The sequence below is a fragment of the Garra rufa genome, chromosome 10 (genome assembly GCF_049309525.1).
Source record: "Garra rufa chromosome 10, GarRuf1.0, whole genome shotgun sequence".
Lineage (NCBI taxonomy): Eukaryota > Metazoa > Chordata > Actinopteri > Cypriniformes > Cyprinidae > Garra > Garra rufa.
The window spans coordinates 20,912,567-20,935,110 of NC_133370.1; the positions used below are offsets into that span (position 1 = coordinate 20,912,567).

At 40.7% G+C, this 22,544-nt stretch overlaps 1 protein-coding gene across 8 annotated transcripts in view; it reads right to left on the reverse strand.

Annotated features, from left to right (window-relative positions):
- Positions 1-22,544, reverse strand: part of rnf220a (ring finger protein 220a) — a 138,960-nt gene that overhangs the window by 14,291 nt on the left and 102,125 nt on the right. For 2 of the 8 annotated variants that reach the window (XM_073848578.1, XM_073848575.1), the window contains exons 3-13: positions 20,996-21,125; positions 16,174-16,222; positions 12,319-12,414; positions 10,279-10,321; positions 7,872-7,976; positions 6,848-6,969; positions 6,082-6,208; positions 1,850-1,946; positions 1,662-1,748; positions 1,502-1,557; positions 771-870 (exon numbers count right to left, since the gene is read on the reverse strand). In XM_073848578.1, coding sequence (XP_073704679.1) covers positions 771-870; positions 1,502-1,557; positions 1,662-1,748; positions 1,850-1,946; positions 6,082-6,208; positions 6,848-6,969; positions 7,872-7,976; positions 10,279-10,321; positions 12,319-12,414; positions 16,174-16,222; positions 20,996-21,125 — 1,012 coding nt within the window. Of the gene's footprint in view, positions 1-770; positions 871-1,501; positions 1,558-1,661; positions 1,749-1,849; positions 1,947-6,081; positions 6,209-6,847; positions 6,970-7,871; positions 7,977-10,278; positions 10,322-10,473; positions 10,686-12,318; positions 12,415-16,173; positions 16,223-20,995; positions 21,126-22,544 lie in introns of those variants that run through there. The other 6 variants (XM_073848581.1, XM_073848579.1, XM_073848580.1 and 3 more) reach the window with 4 other exon arrangements.

Consider the following 22,544-nt stretch of genomic DNA (forward strand, 5'->3'; position numbering starts at 1 on the left):
TGTGCTTCCAATATTGGGTAGGCAAACTGAGGTACATCTGTGGCTAAAGTGTTGACCCTGATCCAGCTCTAGACAGCAGGGGGAGATCAAACCAGGACAGTCGCACTGCCACAGTGGCAATAAGCCCCTCTTCTACCAGGAGCTGCGCTCTGACCCCAATTACCCATTCACTAGGGCTGGGCCCCTACCCACGCAAGTGGGAGGAGAGTTTAGCGGGAGCACTTGTCGAGGAATATGGATGAGGACACGGAGATGAGGGAATTACAGGGGCCGGCCTTTCACCCACTCAGGTTATTCAAATTTATCTGCGGCTGGAGGCTGCCAGCTACACTCCCTCCATCTTGTTTTCAGTCTCAGTGGAGTGTACGGACTCAGCTCGCTTTCTTGGTGTTCCCCTGTTGTTTGATGGTTTAATACTTTAAGTTTAACCACATGGGTAGTTTTTCTTCCATTAAGAACAATTTGACTTTATCTGGCATCGCTTTTTGCACTAAAAGATAAATATTGAACAATTCCTGCAGTGAAACCTGTAGTATGGAAATGGCTAAAGGGATATTAGCATTCCCGGGCTGTGCGGCGAGTCAAGCCCAGACAAGGCTCAGCTGCCTGGGATCAATACTCTGGGCCACTCCCTGTGATCAAGCATGCTCCGGAGAGATGAGCACACTAAATGCATCATTTATGATCTTGCAGTCCCTACACAAACTAATCTCACCCCAATACACCAGCAAACACACTGCCACTGCGGACAGGTGTGTGTTTGTACTCACTTCTCGATCTCGCTGTTTTTACAGGTCCTCGGTGTGGAGGACGAAGATGAAGAGCTGGGCTCCTGTTTGCTGCTCTCGCCATTACTGGTGGATGGCATTTCTGCGAAAATAGACACAAACAGAGCATTTATAATAAATGAGGGCCAACAAAAGCAATGTTTCATTCTATAACAATCCAACTCAATTATATAGACCAAAAACAGAGTTCCAACATTTTTTTAGATTGAATATACACAAAGCAATTTCTAGTGGATTAAATACTTTACAGCAAAGCGACAAATTTTATTCTTACTGGTCAAATGTTTGGTGTTTTTTTCTTTTTTTTAAACATTTCCTCAAAAATAAAGCAAAAACAGTAATACTGTGAAATATTATTTCAATTTAAAATAACATTACTATTTTTTTAATTACTATTTAACTGACCTAATGTATTATGTTTAATATATTTAAAGAGATAGTTTACCCAAAAATGAAAATTCTGTCATTAATTACTCACCCTCATGTTGCTGCAAGCCCGTAAGACCTTCATTCATCTTCAGAACACAAATTACATTATTTTTATAAGATCCAAAAGCTTTCTGACCAGAAAGGTAGTGAGGACATTGTTAAAATAGTCCAATTTTCATTTTTGGGTGAACTATCCATTTCATACACCATGAAACATGTTTTAGGATTCACTGATGAACATGTAGTTTAATTTACTTCAGGCATTTATTTGAATGCCAACTCACCATCACTGGCCCATTTGGAGAACTCTGGTGTTATTCTATTGGACGGCACACCACCGCTACAGAAGAAAACCAGATATTTAGCATAAGGGCGAAGTTTATAGATTTGTTATTTGCCTTTTTAATTTCTGTGTTGAAATCAATTCAGTGAAATCCAGCTTACTTCAAAACAGCTCCACGTAGTGCCTCACGTTCTTTGGCCTCTCCTTGGTCTTCTCCAGAGCAAGGAATAATGTCTGCTTCAGTGTACCTGAAATTTTGAGTTAAGGGACAACTGCTTCTAAATTCAATCACTGTTTCTGTGCACATTACAGCACCACAATAAAGCAAGAGGTTTCTAATCAAGGATACTGGGCTTTTCCGTACTCCAGTGTGTCATCTCCATCTACATCGAGGTCTGCATCACTGTCATGGCTCTCTTTCGTGGAACACATGGCAAAGCCTGTTCCTAAAAAGGAGAAGAATAACAGTCAGCATTAAATGAAATTTAGGTTTAAATCCCATTGTCGCATTTATTATGTTACAATAAATCTGTCACTAACAACCATCTCCAACCCTAACAGTCCCAATCCAGGATAGGTTTGTCATGCCAGAGAAACCCCAATTATGAAGGCCTGTTCTAGCTGTGAGCAGAACCAGACTACTGCAGACAAGCCAGGAGCCTGGTGCGCTGGGCCCAGATGGAGCCATCAGACACAGTCTGAATGGGAGTTGTGTCAGGTGCCTGTCAGGGTGTGGGTCCTGAGCACTGGGGCGTGCAGCCTGAGTGGCACTTCTATAAATCCAGTGATGAGCGCACAGACAAACTCCAGCCGCCGGCTGACTGGGTCCTTCAGTTCTGGTTAGGAAGAGGTTGGATCGGCAGCAGCCTGAAGGGTGGGAGCAGCCCGCAGAGACCCGGAGCCTGATTGAGCTGCGAAAGGCTGGAGCGGACCAGGCCCCTCAGGGGCTGATGGAAGGATGTCAGGGCACTGCTGGAGAACGGGTTTGTCACGGATGAGGAGCTGAAGTAGGAAATGAAAGTGGAGAATTGTGCTTCCTCTAGTTCCTCAAAGCGCTACGACACGGGATGACTACTGCACAGTGTGGAGTGGATAACTACAACCTTCAGGGAGAGTAGAGGACTGAAAAGTGGATGTGGCGGCCATGATCGGTCTCTCCCCTTGTCCGTAAAGGGATCCAAAAGAGGCAGAGTAGGGATAAAATGCATCACAAATGCTTGCCCTTTTTTTTTTACAATGTGCCGATGGTTTTAGTGATCAAATAAAAGAGACCTTTTAAGTTTTATTTGGTCCCTGTGACTGCAGAGGCATATGCGAACAATAGCTGAGCTATATAAATCCAAACTCCTCGAACATAGAATCGGGGTTCAACTGTGCATGCCAGTCTACAGTCCAACCATAATTTACAGAATTACACACAGCAGTCTGTTAGTTTACCTTGCTCTTACCAGACTGTCTGTCCATTGATATATACAAATAACACTAACAATGACAAAGTGGTATTTTAATAAAATTATTGATAATTGCTTTTCAAATAAGTCTCTTATGCTTACTAATGCTGCATTTATTTAAATTTAAAATACAGTAAAACAGTACTACTGTACTATAACAGTCAAGAGAAGAATTTGTTAAAGTCATTATTTTCTCATAGCTTCATAAAATTAAGATTGACTGGACTGATGTCACATGGACTATTTTAATGATGTCCTTACTACCTTTCTGGGCCTTGAACGTGGTAGTTGCGTTGCTGTCTATTCAGGGTCAGAAAGCTCTTGGATTTCATCAAAAATATCATAATTTGTGTTCTGAAGATGAATGAAGGTCGTATGGGTTTGGACATGAGGCTGAGCAATAAATGACAGAATTTTCATTTTTAGGTGAACCTTCAGTTTAAGTATGGGCAATCATAATGGCACCAAAGTGTAAGAAAGGAAGGAAAGTGTGCAATTGCATGTCCTGTGTTCGGCATCACCTCATTCTAGCTTGGAAACAGTGTAAGTGGTCTATAGTTAACCCTCCCACTTCTCTGACCCAACTGAAGGTGGGTGAAGGGTACAGTCAGCCAAAAATAGAAGACCATAATCTGTAAATGATGGCGAACAATTTCATTAACGCACTGTCGACAAGCTGCAAAGAAAGCCAAACCGGGGGAAAAAATGAGGAAAAACTAATAATGTTGTGACCACTAATGGCAGGCAGGCCAGCGGAAGATGTGGAAGGCCATAAGCAGCCAAGAGAAAAAAAAAAATCACTGTTAATTCAATCAATTGATCAGGCTATGGATCCTGGCTAATGTTTTGCTAGAACCAGGGCAGGAAGGATGTCATCCAGCATTGATTCAGCATGGACAGGAAGACTGTCCGCTTTAGTGCGTACAATGACAAAACCTAGCCAGACTGAAAAAAGCATGATGGCACACCTATTCCAACCACAACTTCAAAACGGCCACATGAATGGTGTATAACTATCCAAGCAGTGTTGTAAGTGTGCCTGACTGTGAAAGCAGGGGCTACTGTTAAGCGGTCTTGGCAGGCAATCTAATCTGTGCCGAAAAGGTCAGTGCCACTCTAACTGCCTCTCAGTCAAATTATGCACGCTGTCGCACCGCCTCTTTGCTCGGCAGCCTCTGGGACATAAGCTTACTCCTCTTCTGGATGAATAAAAACTTCACTGTCTCCCTTACAATGTAACCTGTATTTACCTGTATTGCTCTGCAATACTTTGCATGACAATTGCAACGTGTCACGTTCAAAGCAGGTCCCATATCCATTTAAATGTTAAGTCGTCACATGCACAAAGCACATTTTCCTTGTTGGGTCACATTTTACGAGCTGATTTACATATGCCATGATTGTTAAGTGCTAATCTACATATGTCACCCAAGACAGGAGTGTCATGTCGCAGCTAAGAAAGGGGAAGCAGAGATCCCAGAGAAACAGGACATGAAACATGGCCTCTCCTCCACCTCGTTGCCATGACACTTATCAGCCTTTCGCAGTATGTGTCGCAGGTCAGAGTTCACCCAATCAGGATGGCATTTACCATGTACGCCTGCCAGGGAGGGGGCTCAAAGCTGCCATCTCTCAAGGTTCTTTACATAGACGAGCGGCGGGCCTCTGTTCTTCTTTCCTGGCTGCACCAAATCTCCTCCATCTCTGTCTGTGACTGCCATCGCTATCTCTTCATCAGCACAACAGCCCTGCTAAGCCACGGACACAGGAGGCCTTACGGGCCTCCACCACAAACTGATCCTCTTCGATTTCTCTCTTCCTCTCAGTCTCCCTTTTCCCTTATCATGCTCTTTTTGTTCGGTTTAAAGCGTTTCCTCTCTGCTTTCTTCCTGGGTCCTCAAAGAGAGAGAGGTGCTGGTGCTTCAGAGACGATAGCCCTCTTATCCCATTGAAGACTCCTTTCAAGCCCCCCTCCCCAGTCTAGCTCCCCCTGGGCTGGAGGGATTCTGCAATGCAGACCGATTGAACACTTGAGGACTTCAGCTGAGCTTTCAAGGCAAAATCCACCTTCTGAGCATCCTGGGGGGAGCTTTCAAGTGGCCCCTGGGCCACCGAGTCACTTCTCACCAGGTCCCCCCTCTATCGCCATTACACTGGTGCCTGTGCTGAAGATAAAGGACTGCAGAGCTTCTGTACAGACACATGGCTCTGTTCACATGCAGAATTGATCTGGGCCACTGTCTGTCTAGCCGGGCGTTAGAGGAGCAAGTCCGTTTCTTTTCCTAATCCACACAGCTTTGCAATCTGTTCTCTCCTTGGGATCGAACAGCCTTTCCATTTAAGAGCGCAGAAGTTTACAAAAGACCACTGAGGGAGGAGACTAACTCCTTTTCTAAATATGAAACGAACAGTGAGGGGACGTTTTTACAGACGCTCGCTTAGCACTTCCTCTAAAGCGCCAGCTCCACAAACTTAAACCCCTTTCAAAACAACTGATCCAACATTGAGAAAAGTTCCAAGATAAAAATCTCAAGTATGAAGGAATGACTGACACTTCCTCCCAAGTGTATTAATAATCTGAGGAGGTAAATTATTTATGAACCAACTAGAATTCCCTTGAAAGTCTTTCAATGAGTGTGGCAGCACATCAAAAAGGGTCTTAGGGAGCGTGTGTGTATGTGATAGAGAACGTCCCAGGTGAGCAGAGTTAGGTTGGGAGCTATAATTGCATTCCTGCAGCGGGGGAAGCCCAGGGGTCAGCGGCCCATTTTTCTCAAACACATCTCTGTACTGGGTGAGGCGGGTCAATTGCACAGCTAAATGTGTTTTCCTTTGACTCCTTAAAGGCCGAGCAGGGCCTGCCAGAACTCACCTTGTCTGGACTACAGCTGCCTAGCCTATAAATGAACACACATACTCCACTTGAACAGGTTGATCTCGGGAAACATCGAGAAAGAAATGTATGTACCCTTATTCAACAGCTTTAAAGGTTAACTTTAAGATAAAATTTTAAATTGTTTCTCAAGCACCAAATCAGCATATTAGAATGATTTCTGAAGGATCATGACACTGAAGACAAGTAGACAAACTTTTTTTTTAAAAAATCAAAGAAAATGAACAAAATGTTTACCTCTGAAACCACCTTCCAGTAATGTAGTAGCTCGGACCCTCTTCTGTCCGCACCACTCGTATTCCTCAAACCGCGTTCCGTTCTCTCCTTCAACATCTGCGGAATCCTCTTCTGTTGCACCTTCCCTCTGAGAGAACAAAACCACTTATCAAACATGTACCAACACACTTCAATGGGTTCATTCAATATAAAAAGACAAAACCACAAAGTGTGACTACATCAGAGGAAATCAAAGCAGCGCTTTCAAATCCACTAACTTCTAATGATGTCTAATTTTAGGAGCTATCAAACCACATGCAACAGAACACCCGAAACCAACCACCGAGAGTGCATTAGTATCATAAGAACTACTGGATTAGATGGGTTAAGAGGAACCTGCTATATAATATTAAAGGGCAAGTGCTGCATCCTGAACCACTAAAATGGCTAAAGAGGGAAGCCAGTCAGACGGCGTGAACAACAGTTTCCATTGAGCCTCTTCATAAACTCATATAGTAGTAGGTTCAGGATGCTGAAGCTGCCAACCAAATCTAAGTGGGGGAGGAGGAGGAGAAAGAGGAGGAAAAGGAACACTTCAGAAAAGAGCTAAACCTTCAACTATTCCCTGGACACCCATGTAGGAATGAAACATAGGTGTAATCTTTCTCAGAAACATTCATATGTGTGTCTTTTGTCAGATGGCTGATGTCCAGGGAAAGGTGAGGGCAGAAAAGCCAAAGCTTCTAGAGGAGGTTGGAGGCCCAGATCTCTGGGTTTATGAAGCTACCTTGAACAGACATTGTTCCACATGCCTACTCATTTCCTCCTCTGTCCCTGTCAGCGGGGCGCTGCACAGTGGACATACCTGTCCATCCTCAGGCTTCCGGCGCTTCATCTTTCCAATCCGGGCTGCAGCACAAGAAAAAAAAGAGAGACCACGTGATAAATCAATGGATTAAAGTGACCATAACAAATACTACTACACAATTCAATGAAATTAGATGTACAATTTATGCATACATATTTAATGAAAACATTACATTTTTTGATTTATTTACATCAAAACCTGGGTACATCAACAGATAATATGCATGACCAAGAGAAAAAAGAAGCGTAAGCAGCATCAAGCTTACATAAAAACCCCACATATATCAGGACCCTTTACAGATTTAGCTTGAGGCTAGTAGGCATCTTCAGCCACGGATTTTACTGAGCCAAGAAAGACGAGTTGCAAAACACGGCAGTGACGTGACAGGGCTCAGAGGTGAACTCTGTCCATTAGACCTTTGCACCCAAACACCAATTCCTCCCGGTTACATCGGGGACAGGCACGAAACGGCCAGGGCTCAGATCTCTCGGGGTGTCTCGCTCTTCCCCCTCCCCTCCCGGAGCACATAATTAGAAATTTAACACAGCAGAACAGCGCCTATTGCGCCGTAAGTCTCTGTCGCTTTTTCTTAACTGCAAATGGCGTGTGGGGACATTAATTTTTAGGTGGCTGTGATTGCGAATGGGGCCGAGGGGGACTGGAGGAGGAGAGGTAGGAGCTTCTGCCATTACCTCCAGGAGAGGGAGAAGAGAGAGAAGCACTGGCCACGTTGACGGTAATGTGGGGGAGATGGGCATCATTAAATAGCATGAAGAAAAAGGCAGATTAATTAGGCACGGCAGGAGTTTTTCCTCACTCTGAAATCACAGCGTCTCAGATGAGAGGTGATATACTTTAATACGGGCTCGGGTTTAAACAAAGACAGCCCCGTTTACCCTTACAGTGCCTGCGGCTGCGATAAAGGGGGGAGGGGGGGTCTTACCATGCCGCAGGCAGCAAGGGGCTAGGGGCACTCCTCTGGGCACTGGGATTGGGGGACTTTTGAAACTTTCCTTGGCGTAGCGCCTGCACCAGCAGAGGTCATCGACTGTTGACACATGAAAAAACCAAGGGTTAAGGAGATTCTCTGCTTGGGCAGGCGCTACAGTCAAGGGAAAGGCAAAAACAGGTGGCCACAATAAACTACAAACTATACTAGCTATATATAATAAAAAGCTACGTTATATCTGGCATAGATGCTGAGGTTGACATGGGTGTCAAGCTTCTGGCAAGGCCACATGACAGACACTAGTGCTGATGAGCATTTGGCTGATGCACCCTGAGAGGTGAGGAGCTCCTGATTCGTGCCAGACTGTTACCAACACCCAGAATAACAACTGGCCTCAGGGTCAGTGAGCTCCAAGCTCACACCAACCCTCCCCAAGGGGGCGGCAGCTCCATCACACCCACCAACTAATGACTATGGGTATGGGGGACCAGACTCGCTGTCAGTTTATAACAGCAAGATGAGTCTTAAAACATGTATAGTGTTTCAACTAACGCTCACTGAGCAGAATGTCACATAAATGTCTTAAAATGTATTATTTTAGCAGGTAAAGATTAAACAATCCACCAGGCTTGTGCACAATTCAGAATTGAATTGGGAATGACTCCTAAATTCCAATTCAATTCTTGAATTTGAATGGATGTCAAAAACTGGATCTGGAATTACAATTCGAATTTGAATTAAAGGAAGCAGAATTGCAATTCAATACAAATTCAAAGAAATTCACATACATAAGTTAAGTGTTGAACAATGAAGCTTTACAATATATGTCAGATATGATTTCATTACATATTCTATAAATGATATTAGTTTGAACTACTTGTACAGATTACATTGTGTTATTTGATTACTTTGAAATGAAAATAACATTTTGAACAAAACTAATCAAACATTGAGGGAGTAATTTATTTCAAGAATTTGATCATTATCTATATGTTGGAACAAAATGTATGCAGGGTTGAGGAGTGATGCTATTAAATTACAAACTTAATGTAACTGTATGTGAGATTCAACACATTCTTTCTGTTGTATGACTGTGTGGAATGTCTTTGAATTGCCATGAATTTAATTCCACTTCCTGTCATTCCAACTCCAATTCAAATTCAACTTCCTGTGGGGCAGAGTCAATTCAATTCAAATTCCAACTCATGAATTGAATGGCGGCCAATTCTGAAAATCTGAATTGTGCACAAGCCTGCAATCCACACAAACAATTTGCTCTATTTGACACCTGACATTTTTGTCAGGTGCTTATAATTAGCTCATTTTGACAGGTATGAACATTTCTTAAAGACTATAATTTTAAAATAAATATTACTGCATGTAATCAGACCCTGGAAGTTGATATACTGTTAAAATATAATTTATTTAAATGTTACCATTTATTATAGTTGACTTAATATTTCAACTTTTTGTTGATGCTGAAATAATAATTATTATTATCCAGTAATATTAATAGTTATTGTTATTATTATTATAAACATCACAGAGTAGCCTGTAAGTTGTAGTAAGTGAAATATTTCTCCATATATATTTGTACTGATGATACACTACCAGTCAAAAGTTTTTGAACCTGCATTTATTTGATCCAAAGTACAGGAAAAACAGTAAAAATGAAATATATTTATTATTTAAAATAACTGTTTTTTGTTTGAATATTTATTAAAATGGAATTTATTCCTGTAATTTCAAAGCTAAATTTTTAGCATCATTACTCCAGTCACATGAGCCTTCAGAAATCATTCTAATATTCTAATCTGATGCTCAAAAAAAAAACTATTATTAATATTTTGTTGAAATCCGCAGAGTAGAATTTTGTCAGGTTTCTTTGAGGAATAGAAAGCTCAGAAGAACAGCATTTATCTGAAATAGAAATCTTTTGTAACATTATAAATGTCTTTATCATCATTTGTATCAATTTAAAGCATCCTTTCTAAATAAAAGTATTAATTTCTATCATTTCTTTACAAAAAAAGCAAAAACAAATAGACTCTAAGCTTTTGAATGAAAGATAATTTACTCAACTTTTTAAATAGTGATAATAATAACAATAAACTTCAAATCGGCACATTAGAATGATTTCTGAATGACACTGAAAGACTGGAGTAATTATGCTGAAAATACAGCTTTGATAACAGGAATAAATTATATTTTAAAATATATTCAAGTTCAAAACTTATTTTAAATAGCAAAAAATATTTTTAAAAATTTACTTTTGACTGGTGGTGCCAGGTAATACACTATTTAATGGATAACAATTATGTTTTCATAAGGCATACGTCAACAGATAAACGATTACAACACACGACTTTTCTTGTAGCAGGTAGAAAACATACATACATACCATTCAATCGCGTTTGCCTGTTAGCTCGAACTCGTAAAAATGTCTGCAGGTGGGAAAAAAAAGAACAAAGAAAAATCTGTCAGTCATTCAAGATGATTTCTCATTTATTTATGAGGACTTTAATGATGCGCGTATGCCTAGATTGCGCTGGATTCTGCAGCGGATCCCTGATGCCTGAATGTAAACAAAACCTACTTCTCTCTTGCCATTGCTCTGCAACTCCTCTTCCATTGCCAACGCCACAACCCTCCAAACTCATTTGGTTTACTAAAGCATGAAGCCCAGATAACTCTTCTTCAAAACGCCAATATGAGACTCAATAATCAATTTACGAAGGATGAATAAGGATTGAAAATGCTAAACTCACTACAGCAGTTCGTTTCAGCGCGCCATAGCCGCCATATTGCTACCGGTCATGTGACTAGCTCGTCAGAGTCAAAAGTTGCAACTGATGCAGTTCCTTCTTTCACCACTGGGGCGCAGCAGTATGTAAATGACGCATATGATGTGTGCTGCTCGTTTCACTTGACGCTTAAGAGTCTCAACAAACTCCTCTGACTGAGAAAAATGCTTCGTTCGATATTTTTCTCTTTTTAATAAAAGACATACGTGAGATTTATTATTTGAGTGTCCTTTTCTTTTAGCATTGTGTACATTTTCTTGTAAGATATGAAGATTTTGTGAAGGCTAACTGTGTTTAGACTATGCCTTCTGATATTTCGTTACTCAGTAACAGATTTTATACAACATACACCCAACAAATAACGTTACATCTTTATATTCTGGGAAAAAAAAATATTTTAATTAAAAAACACAGCGTTTATGTATTTTTGTTGACTGTCAAGTTTAACAGAAATGCTTGAAAGATACACACCTATCAAAATAATTCAAGTTGAGCTATATAGGTTCAAACTGCTCTAACAGTCAGCTCATGTATAACGTTACAGAGAGAGCCCTTCAGAAACTCCATTAAAAGTCAGTCTATTTTATGATGGTACACTGTTAATGGCTCAAGTGTCCACACCAGACAGATTGCTTTACAAAACAGGATGATCATGAATTTAGGAAAAGGCACAGTTAGCATGAGGTCATTTGAGCAGCTTCTTTAAATGGTATCATTATGTATTTAAGGCCTCTTGCCAGTGTACTCAATTACTTTTAGTTTTGTGATGTTAGAGGCAAATTCGACTTATCAGGACGATTCAGGAGGGCCTACTTATAGCTAATGTGCAAGATCTGTTCAGATATTGTTTTAATTGAGAAATTCTCCCACTTCTAGGTTTGAGGGACAGGTAGAGATGCCGGCCGAAATGTCCCACAGACCCACAGCTCCAGGGGAAGCAGGAAGAAAACAAACATGTCAAGGACACTGGAGCACAGAGATGATATCCGGGGCTCGAGGGCAGCGTAGATTAGCCCAGGGTTAAACTATGGATGATTACATATCAGAGCAGAACACACATTACAGCCTGAGTAAACCTGGGGCTGGAGATTAGCAGAGCAGATTTCAGCCTGTATTAATACGTCCGGCAGTCAGATCCAGTCTGGGATAAGATGGAGGATATTGTGGAGGAGAAAAGCTGGATGCACATCATTTCACTCTGTTATTTTAAAGCAGCTGGGGTAATATCTTATTTTTAAGGAGACGTTTAGTTAATGTTGATGTTTCTCTTATGGTAACTTTGTGTCAAAAATACAATTTTTAATTCAGTTGTTCTTGAATTGAACTGTAAAGCCAAAACTAAATCATATAGGATGTTTTTCAATGTCCTGCCATTTTAGCTGCATTTCTGTAACACCTGCAACAAGTATTCTAGTGGTTAATAATATTTTTTGGTCTCAGGTAAGACATTTTGTGCCCAGATTTGAAGCTCCCACATATTGAGACACTCTCAACAAGCTAAAACCCGGTGAAATGAAGGGCTGCATCAGAGTGGAGAGTTTCGGTCTGTGTGTGGAGTTGTGTGGAGTGTCAGAACTGCACAGTCTGTCACTCTGCACCTGTGACAGACTCCCTCCGTCTGAGGTTTCCCGTCTCACCTGGTATCTGTCAGAATGGTGAGCTTCATCAGAGGAGAGCGGGGACACAACTGGAGACTCGCCCTCACGTTTGATGTGCACTGACAACAGGAGAGACTAGCGAGAGAGAGAGAAACAAAAAAAATGAGAGAAAGAGGTGAGCAGCCATCCGCTAGACAAACATGTCATCCACAGAACTGATGGTGTAGCCACAGACAAGAACTCCAAACCCAGTGTGTTGAAACAATATGACTGATGTGAACAATTGTTGACAGATAACCATTAACTGCCATTTCAGCTTCAAACTATGTGTGTTGACAGGACATCAGTGTTTTAAAGTAATGGAGGCTTCGACTGAGAGAAAGCAGGACATGGGATGGCATGACAGGACACTTTGATCGCCTATAAACGTGGGAGACGTAACAGGCCTGTCCTTCTGAAAACCTAATTGACTTAATTTCTCAAATGACTGAGGAAAGGGGGAAGGGGAAATACTGCTTACTTTCCCGGGAGTCTTGATCTCCGTCCTGCTTTTATGAGGCGGCTATAAAATATTTGTATTTACAATCTGCTCTGATTAATCAGAGTGAGAGGAGGGGTTGCTGCTTTAGCGGCTGACAACTGTAATCTAATATTAATAAGTGAAAAATGGCAGCCTCTCTCTACGGGGACAGTAAATTAGACATTATGCATGGCTCCTTATGCTTTTGAATCGCAAGGTCAGGAAACAATTTATTTGTGATCTCAAAACCTTTGGAGCTCAGGGAATACGGTGTGTGCCAGAGAGCGAGTGTGAGCGCTAAGTGTTTACACGGGTCTACTGTATCTGGTGTGTGCGAAGTTTAACTGTTTCAGTGTCCAATGAGAATTGATAATAGTCTTAAAATAACACATGGAGGGCAAATGTAGCAGCGGGTAATCTGACTTGAAAAAACTGTTAAACTAATGGGATCAGTACGATTTTTTCCTATGTTTCTAAAAAAGTCTTGTACTCATCAAGTTGGCGTTTAATTGGTCAAAAATACAGCAAAACAATTGTGAAATATTATTAAAATGTTAAATAACTGTTTTCTATTTAATAACTAATTTTATTATATTTTATTCCTGTGATGGCAAAGCTGATTTTTCAGTAGACATTACTCCAGTCTTCAGTGCCACATGATTCTTATAAATTATCCTAATATTTTCCTAATAATCCTAACCATTTCTTATTATTATCAATGTTGACACTGACCTTGTTGACATAGCACTGATTAATATTTTTTTTAGAATTATTTGATGCATACAAAGTAATAAAATATTTTTGGTAACATTACAATTGTATTTACTGTCACTTTTGATCAATTTAATGCATACTTGCTGAATCAAAGTAATAATTTCTTTTACAAAATACTAACTTTTAAATGGTACACTCTAAAAAATGTGGTTGATTAAATGTTTAACCCAACTTTCTAGTTAGTTTTATTTAACTCAATTATTGCTTAAAAATTACTATAATAATAAAATAAACCCAAAATAGGTTGTAAATTAAAAATGAGATACCAGAGGCATCAGCAATAATCAAAAGGTAAACATTTATTAATAAGTAAATTTAAAAAAGGTTTATTATTTCATTATTATTTATTCAACTTATTAATAAATCTTTATATATTAAACAAATCAATAAATGTTCATTTTCAACCTATTTTGGGTTCAAGAAAAGCAACAAATATGTGACCCTGGACCACAAAACTAGTCTTAAGTAGAACATGTATAGTTGTAGCAATAGCCAAAAATACACTGTGTGGGTTAAAATTATATATTTTTTCTTTTATGGCAAAAATCATTAGGATATAAGGTAAAGATCATGTTTCATGAAGTTATTTTGTAAGTTTCCTACCATAAATATATCCAAACTTAATTTTGATTAGTAATATCCAATGCTAAGAACGTCATTTGGACAACTTCAAAGACGATTTTCTCAGTATTTAGGTTTTTTTGCACTCTCAAATTCCAGATTTTCAAATAGTTGTATCTCAGCCAAATATTGTCCCTAACAAACCATACTTCAATGGAAAGGTTATTTATTCACAATTTTGTGTATTGTACAATTCATCATATTTGATAAAAGATTTATGTTTGATAAATACATCACACAAGCCTTTGCGCAACATTAACCTCAAAAGATTGTGCATTTAAAATACCTTTATATTTATGTTTGATCATTTTGATGTTTAAATTCCTTTTAAAAAGTCTGAATTCCTTTAAAATACCTGAAAGTCATTGTATAAGTTGCACATAGACGTGTAGCACAAGCAGTAGCAGTGCTGCAGATGTTAGCATGTTAACTGTGCCGCCTACCAGCATTGGCCTTCGCCCTGTTGGATTAGGAGCCGCAAAGACTGGCATGGAGTCGCTATGGCAATGGCGGCTTGAGAGAGGGGTGAAGACGGGCCAACTCGGCCCGGGGTTAATCCCCTTTAGAACTAGCGAGCTGGGCCTGATCTGCTACTCGCCGTCTTTTAAAGGAGAATCATGGACCCCCTCCACCGTCCCAGCTAGCCTCTTCATTTTCCACACACTCCTACGGAATACTAAGTGTGTGCTATAGAATGCTCAGTCACGCCTCACGCAGCCTGTTCTCTAACCCGCTTCTGTGTCTTCTGGCTCTCATGCTCTTTCCATACTCTCAGTTTCTCTCCAACCGCGGGTCAGAACCAAAGGGTTTGCCCTCTGGATGAGGGACAATCATAGTTTATAATCATCACCATTCTTGTTCATTTCCTCGCCAAGAAATATGCATTTTTCTGAGAGAAAGTAAAAATATATATCTCAGGCAGTCTGCGGAATGTCTTTAGTGAATGTGAGGTTGGAATTTCTGGCATTTGTAAAGGTTCACGGCATCATAAAATCCATAAACTGAAAGATAAATGCTTGATGTGTCGCAATACTCTCCATTGACAATGTCACATCAGCCTGTAATTCGTTCTTCCTTCAAAATCATGGCTTAAAGGGAGAAGTTCATCCAAAAATGACAATTCTGTCATCATTTACTCACCCTCACCTATATAACTTTCTTTCTTTTATGGATATTTTGAAAAATGTTTCAACTGTTTTTGTCTATGCAATGAAATTTTGTTAAAATGATGACAGAATTATAATTTTGGCTGAAATATCCATTTAACATCCATGCATAAAATTAAATATAATTGTTTATATTTGACCCTATTACAGTCTTACGGGTCAATATATAAAAAACAACTTTATACATTTCTGAAAGCTGAATAAATAAGCTTTCAACTGACATATGGTTTGTTAGGATAGGATAATATTTGGCCAAGATATAACTATTTGAAAATCAGGGTGCAAAAAAAAATCTAAATACTGAGAAAATCACCTTTAAAGTTCTTAGCAAAGCATATTACTAATCAAAAATTAAGTTTTGATATAATTAGAGTAGGAAGTTTACAAAATATCTTCATGGAACATGATCTTTACTTAATATCCTAATGATTTTTGGCATAAAAGAAAAATTGATCATTTTGACCCAAACAATGTATTTTTGGCTATTGCTACAAATATACCAGCGCTACTTAAGATTTTGTGGTCCAGGGTCACTGCACTACATAATTCAATTGACGCGAATTTGGCTTCTTATGACCATGACACTGAAAAACATTGGTATCATTTTCCATGTCCGTGTATTTTGAATAAGCAGTCAGGAAACATTGAAAGCTCTAAGTAAATTACTGCAGGAAATAAAGGAAGTTATTCTCTTACACAAGACTCTCTTTACATCTTTATCTATGAAACAGAGAACTAATAGCCATTAATTGTGGCTGTGCCTATCAGTGAACATAATGATTTGAAATGGCTATATGGCGGTGGCCATCTTACCTTCGGTGTGCCTGGAGCCGCACTGATGTCCTTGTGTGATGGGTTCTTGCTGTAGGGGAAAAAGAGACACTGTAAGAGATGGCTATAACCAATAAAATTCTTCAGATGGCTTATAACCAAAACCAAATGTAAAATTTAGGAATCTGACATAAAAAAAAAACATCGACCCCTCTGAATATCAAGGTTGATGCATGTAATCGATGAGACTGGAACAGACTCAAAATGGCCATTCAGGAGGACAAGTTCACAGCTGACGTGCGCTGATGTTAATTTCGATGGAATGTGATGTGCAAGAGCAACTTGTTGCCATGATGGCTGATCTATTTTGATCATGTGTCACAGCACTGGCTATAAACCAATCACCTTTTGACTGAACAGAAACTGCAATATGTCATTTCGTAGAAATGCAACTTCTGTCCCCTAAGGAGCTGGACTACACGCGTCTCCTCCATCAACACTCACTTTAGCTCAGTCACATTGAGCGCTCCCCTGTTGGCCTCGCTTAGGACCCGAGCGGGCCTTCGAGAGGACAGCCGAGACAAAAGAGAACAAAGCCACACAAATCACACTTTTAATCATCTGGAGATAGAAAATGGGGGGGGGGGGGGAATCGAGAGCAGTTTCAAACCCATCCTCTACGCCACTCAATCCAGGCAGCCCTGGGTCATGCTGTATTTGAAACAATTACTGTCCAAAAGTACGACTGCTAAGCAGATTTGGGTTATAATTTTTTTATTGAAGTAATCATTCTCATGGATGCTTCCATCCAGACCTGATCCCCCACCACCACCGTAACCCTCCCGCAGTTAGACTAAGGCAGAAGGAAATAAATGATTTTGCGGTTATTTGATTTGTCAGTGAAACGCCTTGGGCACTTAGGACTTTGAAATATGTTGAGGACAATGCACTGGCTTGTAAACATTGTATTAAAGAGGAGGAGAATGGCAGAGAGAGAGAGAAAAGGGTGGGGGGGCGACTCCTTCTTGAGTCTGGCGGGTGGATTGTACATCGAATCTTTGCCTTGTGGACATTGTGGATTGAGGATGACTGATTGGAAGGCAGGAATTATTAAACGGGAAGGCTAAAGCATCCACCGACAATAGGGAAAGACATATCAAATCAGATTCCTCTCTGAAACATTAATATCTTTCCTGCCATCTCTCTTTTTTTGTCTCTTGCTTTTTTTTGCCGTCTGCCTGTTTCCTTGTCTGTCGCTCTTGTTTAGAGCCTCATAGATGGGCCACTGCTGGGTGTTTATGAAACAGCGTGATGACGACCTGAGAAACAATGACAGGGGTAACGTCACCCCTGTCATGTTCGTTTTAAATCACGCATTCACACCCGGAGAGATGGTTGAAGTGAAATTGAATTAGCCTGCACCCTAATCTGAGAGTCTGATCCGGCAGGCACACTTGTCACTGGACGAACGAAACAGAGCGAGGAGTAAAAGACAACACGGATCCTGTTTGTGTTCATTTAGTTCCTGCTCTGACAGATGAAGTTGCAGTACAGTATATACACTGGCTAAAAAGGCTCAAATGTAATAAATGACAGGTGGAGGCGGGTTTTGGAGCTTTGCTCCGCCCCTCCACTCAGGTAATAAGCCCAAACCCGCCTTTTCTCTAGTCGGCATGATTGATCTGACAGCAAGGGGAGGAAAGAAAGAGAAGGGGACAGAGAGAAAAGATGAGACAGAGGAGAAGAAAGAGACAACACAAATCAGGAACCAGGCCTTGAGAGGGGATAAATTGCCCCATCGGTGGCAGTGCGCTGTTTGCGAGATAATAAACGGACTCCTCGGCATCATAAATCCGCCCAGCGTGGCACGGCGAATCTCTGTGACCTCACACATCTCCTCATGTCAAAAAAAACAACACTAAGATACACTTCATACCCCGCAGCGTTCTAAATGCCCCCTCTGCACTCATCCTAGTATCTCAAAATGCTCTTTTCCCACTGGTGGGACAAGCAGGCAAAGCCAATGACAGAAAAACACTCTTTACTAGTTTAGAGATGCCACACAGGAGCTGAACTATAGGCCCTGAGGGATTTTATGTAATGGTAGGTGTATGGAGAACAAGTTAATTTAGGACTAGTGTGCAGACAATAATGCGTAAATCATGACTGAGTATTGCAGTGAAAATATTGGCATTTTAAACGGAAGCATGTAAGAGTTGTACTGTAGGAAAGGTACTGTATAATCAAATGAAGCAAAAAAACAGTGAAATTCGCTCTGTAAGCAGAGGGTTTTAAATAAAAAAATTTGAATATAGTCTTTTTACAATAAATATTGGTCCCAAGCAACTTAAAAAAGTTCTAATGTAAATGAACTATGAAAAAAAAAAAAAACAGATACATGACAGAGAATTTTTGAGGTGTATCGAGTGATATATGGTTATGATATGGTATTAATATCTCTCTTATATACAGTGGTGGCCAAAATTATTAGAACACTTGTATTTTCACCAGCTAAAACTGGTTTTAAGTCAGTTATTATTATACAAAAATCTCATTGTATTATTACAATTAATGGCAAAATGAATGTTTGGATATGTAACCTGATATTTCCTACTACACACTACAGCAAAAGATAGAAATAACTGACTTAAAACCATTTTTTAGCTGGTGAAAACACTAGTGTTCCAACAATTTCCGACTGTACCACTGTACAGTATGTATAGTGATATATAAATCACCTTCACCAATCAAACTTTTTTCATCTTTTTAAAATTCTCAGTTTAAAACGATTATGTAGGACTGACTTCAAAATTCCCCAAACTCCACACTCCGGTCAAACCGTGCTTTCCCTTTCCCCTCTCACAGCCGAATTCAGCTAGACTGAGAAGAAGGAGAGAGAGCGAGAAAGTGAGGGAGCTGGTGAAAATTGAATAAATGCCAGTCGACAGTTGGGGGGTTGTAAGCTGGAGATAAAGATTGCTTTTCGTGTCGTTTGCCACCCGGATCTCCCTCGCTCCGCTGGAGGCAAATTGATTACGTGGAGAGGCTGGGAAAGGGTGGGGGAATATGTAGATTGCTGTGGCCCTCAGAGCAGGCAGACGGGTAAAGGGCATGATGGATTTCCATTTCCATACATGAAGAGCAGAGGACGAGTCAGGGGAGGGGGCACGGCGATGCGGCCACAGGGGAGGGAGAGAGAGGGGAGTGCCGCGCCGGGTTCCAATCTCACACACACTCACCCGCATCCACTCAGACATCTGCCTAATGCTACATCTTAAATAGCTTTCCCCATTTTACATGCACTCAAGTCTCATTTGGTGCAGAATGAAACGCTATCATTAAAGGGAGATTTACTACAAATTGCCACAAATTCGCCATGTCACTTCCAATGATCTGTGTGTGCTAGCGTGTGTTGAGCGGAGCCCCGCCTGGGAGGAAGTATACAGGGAACGAAGACGGCAGCATTTACCCAGAGTTCCACACTGATAGCAGAAGCATCGATAAAGCAATGCGGTGACTGCTCTGTGTACTTCAGGAATGCCTAAATCTAGATGCTAATGCTGATGTAGATGAACTATAATTGGATTGTTTCAATTTTACTGCAGATTTACAGCAAAAATATCAATAACTTTTGCGATACTAACAAACCATGACAAAATTTGCATGACGACCAACACCACTTTCTAAAGTGAGTGAAGTGTTTTCATGAATTGCTCACTTGTTTTTAATTTATTGTCAAACAGTGAAATCTAACTAATCCAAAATGATGCTCAATATAAGGATATTAAAGGGATAGTGCACCTAAAAATGAAAAATCTGTACAGAATGGTAAGAGAAAATGGCTAACATTCAGTAATCAGTGAAGTACTATTGTCACTGTACTCACTTAAAGGCAATTGCAAACAGCACTTTCTCTTTATCCTAAATCAGTATCAAGCACTGCCTATAGCCTGGGAAAATAACTCTCTCGCCCATAAGCAGGGGTTAAAAGGAGCGCAGGAAAGGCCAAATCACAGGCCTTTAATGCTGAACGGCATCCAACCCTGACAGACCTGGAGCAATGATGCAATTTTCTTAAATAACCAGCACTATCAAACAGGCAGGGGCGACAGAGGCCCAGAGCCATGTCAGTGTCCACAGCCGCTGCCCGTAGGGGAGGGCGGCCCACTGCCCTTTATTAATTATTAAAAGATAACTCCTCACCGCCGTGTGATGGATAACACTCGTGCTGGAAAGACATCCTGCTGAGAATTAATATCTCCCTCTCTCTTTCTCCCTGTGTCTCTGTTTGAAGCCTAGCAGCATAATCTATTAAAACAAAAAGGGGGGATATATGTAGCACAATGCGCAGCTTGATGTCTATGACACGTCTGTGACCTATTCATTCAAAGGACATTGTTTCTTGTTATGGCTAATGTTCCATCAAGCACACAGGGTGAAACATCCTGCATGGTTTGGGTGGACGCTGTATGAAAACACAGCAATTTAACCAGGTCAAGTTGATGTACCAGCAGTAGGGTCCTGGGCCATTTTTCCAGGCTGTTTGAAAGCCTCAGGCAGTGGATGAATGACGGATACTGTGCTGGATCTCTGTGATCATCCCACCATGCTTAACCTGGCCACATGAAAGGCCTAAGCGCATGTGGGCTGATGGATGACAGAGAGGAAAAGCACCTGTCCTGCTGCTGGTTCTTTGTTATCACTGGAGCATTACACCAGTACCAGGTGTCTTCACTGCTGATTTTTAGACCAAACACTGATGTGAGGGAGAGCAGCCAAAGCGCTTCATTTGTTTGAGAAACGGTGACAAGAACTGATGGAGCTGTCAAAAGACAGCAGGTATAGATTAGATGTGTGAGTCTACCTGATGTGCATGTGGGTGAGCCTCTCCATCTCCTGTTCCATGTGCTCCTGAAGTTCTCCTGGACGCAGCAGCACCTGACAGATGGGGCAGATGGGAGCCTGACTGTCATAGAGTGACACCTTCTTCTTACCTGAGAGAAAAACAAGACAGACAGAACAAGAGAAGATTTGTTGAAGTTTGGGAGATTTGTAGACAATACTAAACGTAGAAGATTCCATTGCTGGTCAGACAAAGTGTTGCGGTTGTTTCACTCCTGAATTAAAATTTCCTGATCATTTACTCATCCTCATCTCATCCAAGATGGTCTTTCTTTCTTTATTCGAAAATAAATGAAGGTTTTTGAGGAAAACATTCCAGGATTTTTCTCCATATAGTGGATGCCAATGAGGATCAATGGGTTGAAGGTTCAAATTGCAGTTTTAATGTAGATTCATAGACTCTACATGATCCCAGACGACCACAAATGCGCATCTACAATGCGTTATGTAATCATGTTCCCGCCTGGGAGGAAGTATACAGGGAATGAAGACGGCAGCAGTTACCCAGAGTTCCACAAAAATCGTCCGACGTTGTTTTACCTTTTTTTTTTTGTGAAGGGCGTTTACACGTTCTCTTTGTAAACACTGGGTTGGTACCTCCACCTTCGTCATGCGTGGTTATGTAATGCATGAAGTATGGACGCAGAGCTAGGGCAAGGTGAACATTTGTGGTTAAAAAGTATATACATTTTCATTCTTTTTAGAAAATGACTAATCGTTTTACTTATTCCTTGACTGGGATCATGTAGAGTCCTTTAAAGCTGCATTGAAACTGCAATTTGGACCTTCAACCCACTGATCCCCATTGAAGTCCACTATATGGAGAAAAATCCTGAAGTATTTTCCTCAAAAATCTTAATTTCTTTTCGACTGAAGAAAGAAAGGACATCTTGGATGACGTGGGGTGAGTAAATTATCATCAAATTTTAATTCTGGAGTGAACGATTCTTTTAACTAAAACTAAGGGACAAAATTCTCAAAACATGGAAGAACACCCTAGAACACAGAAGTGTTGGCCCAGTTTTTATATAGTACATTTGGAGATGAGCATGGGTCAGATGAGTGCTCAAAGTCTTTTCCTCTCTCTCTGGACTGTGTGGATTAAGTGGCTCAGATTTCTGCCGAAGGAGAATCCGTCATCCTCGGCCTCCTGTCTCCTGTTCCCTCATTAAACTAGATCCACAGCTCCGCACAGACAGTTACGCCACTGAGCTTGTGACACTTCAGCTGTATCCCGCACACACACTTCATATACACTTATCAACTCAGCAACAGACATTTCATCAGACACTGTAATATAAAGTACAATTATTCTCAGTTAACGTGAAAACATTCTAGAATCCTCGTGAGGCTTTTTATAGTATATCCACATAAACACAAACAGCCATTTTATCATAAACAAGTAGGTATGCGTACGTGCGTTCACATCTGAACACATGGCCGTGTTTATTTTTAAAAAGGTCCATCCGTGTGGGTGGGTGCGTGTGTCATGACTGCCTGTGAGTAACTAA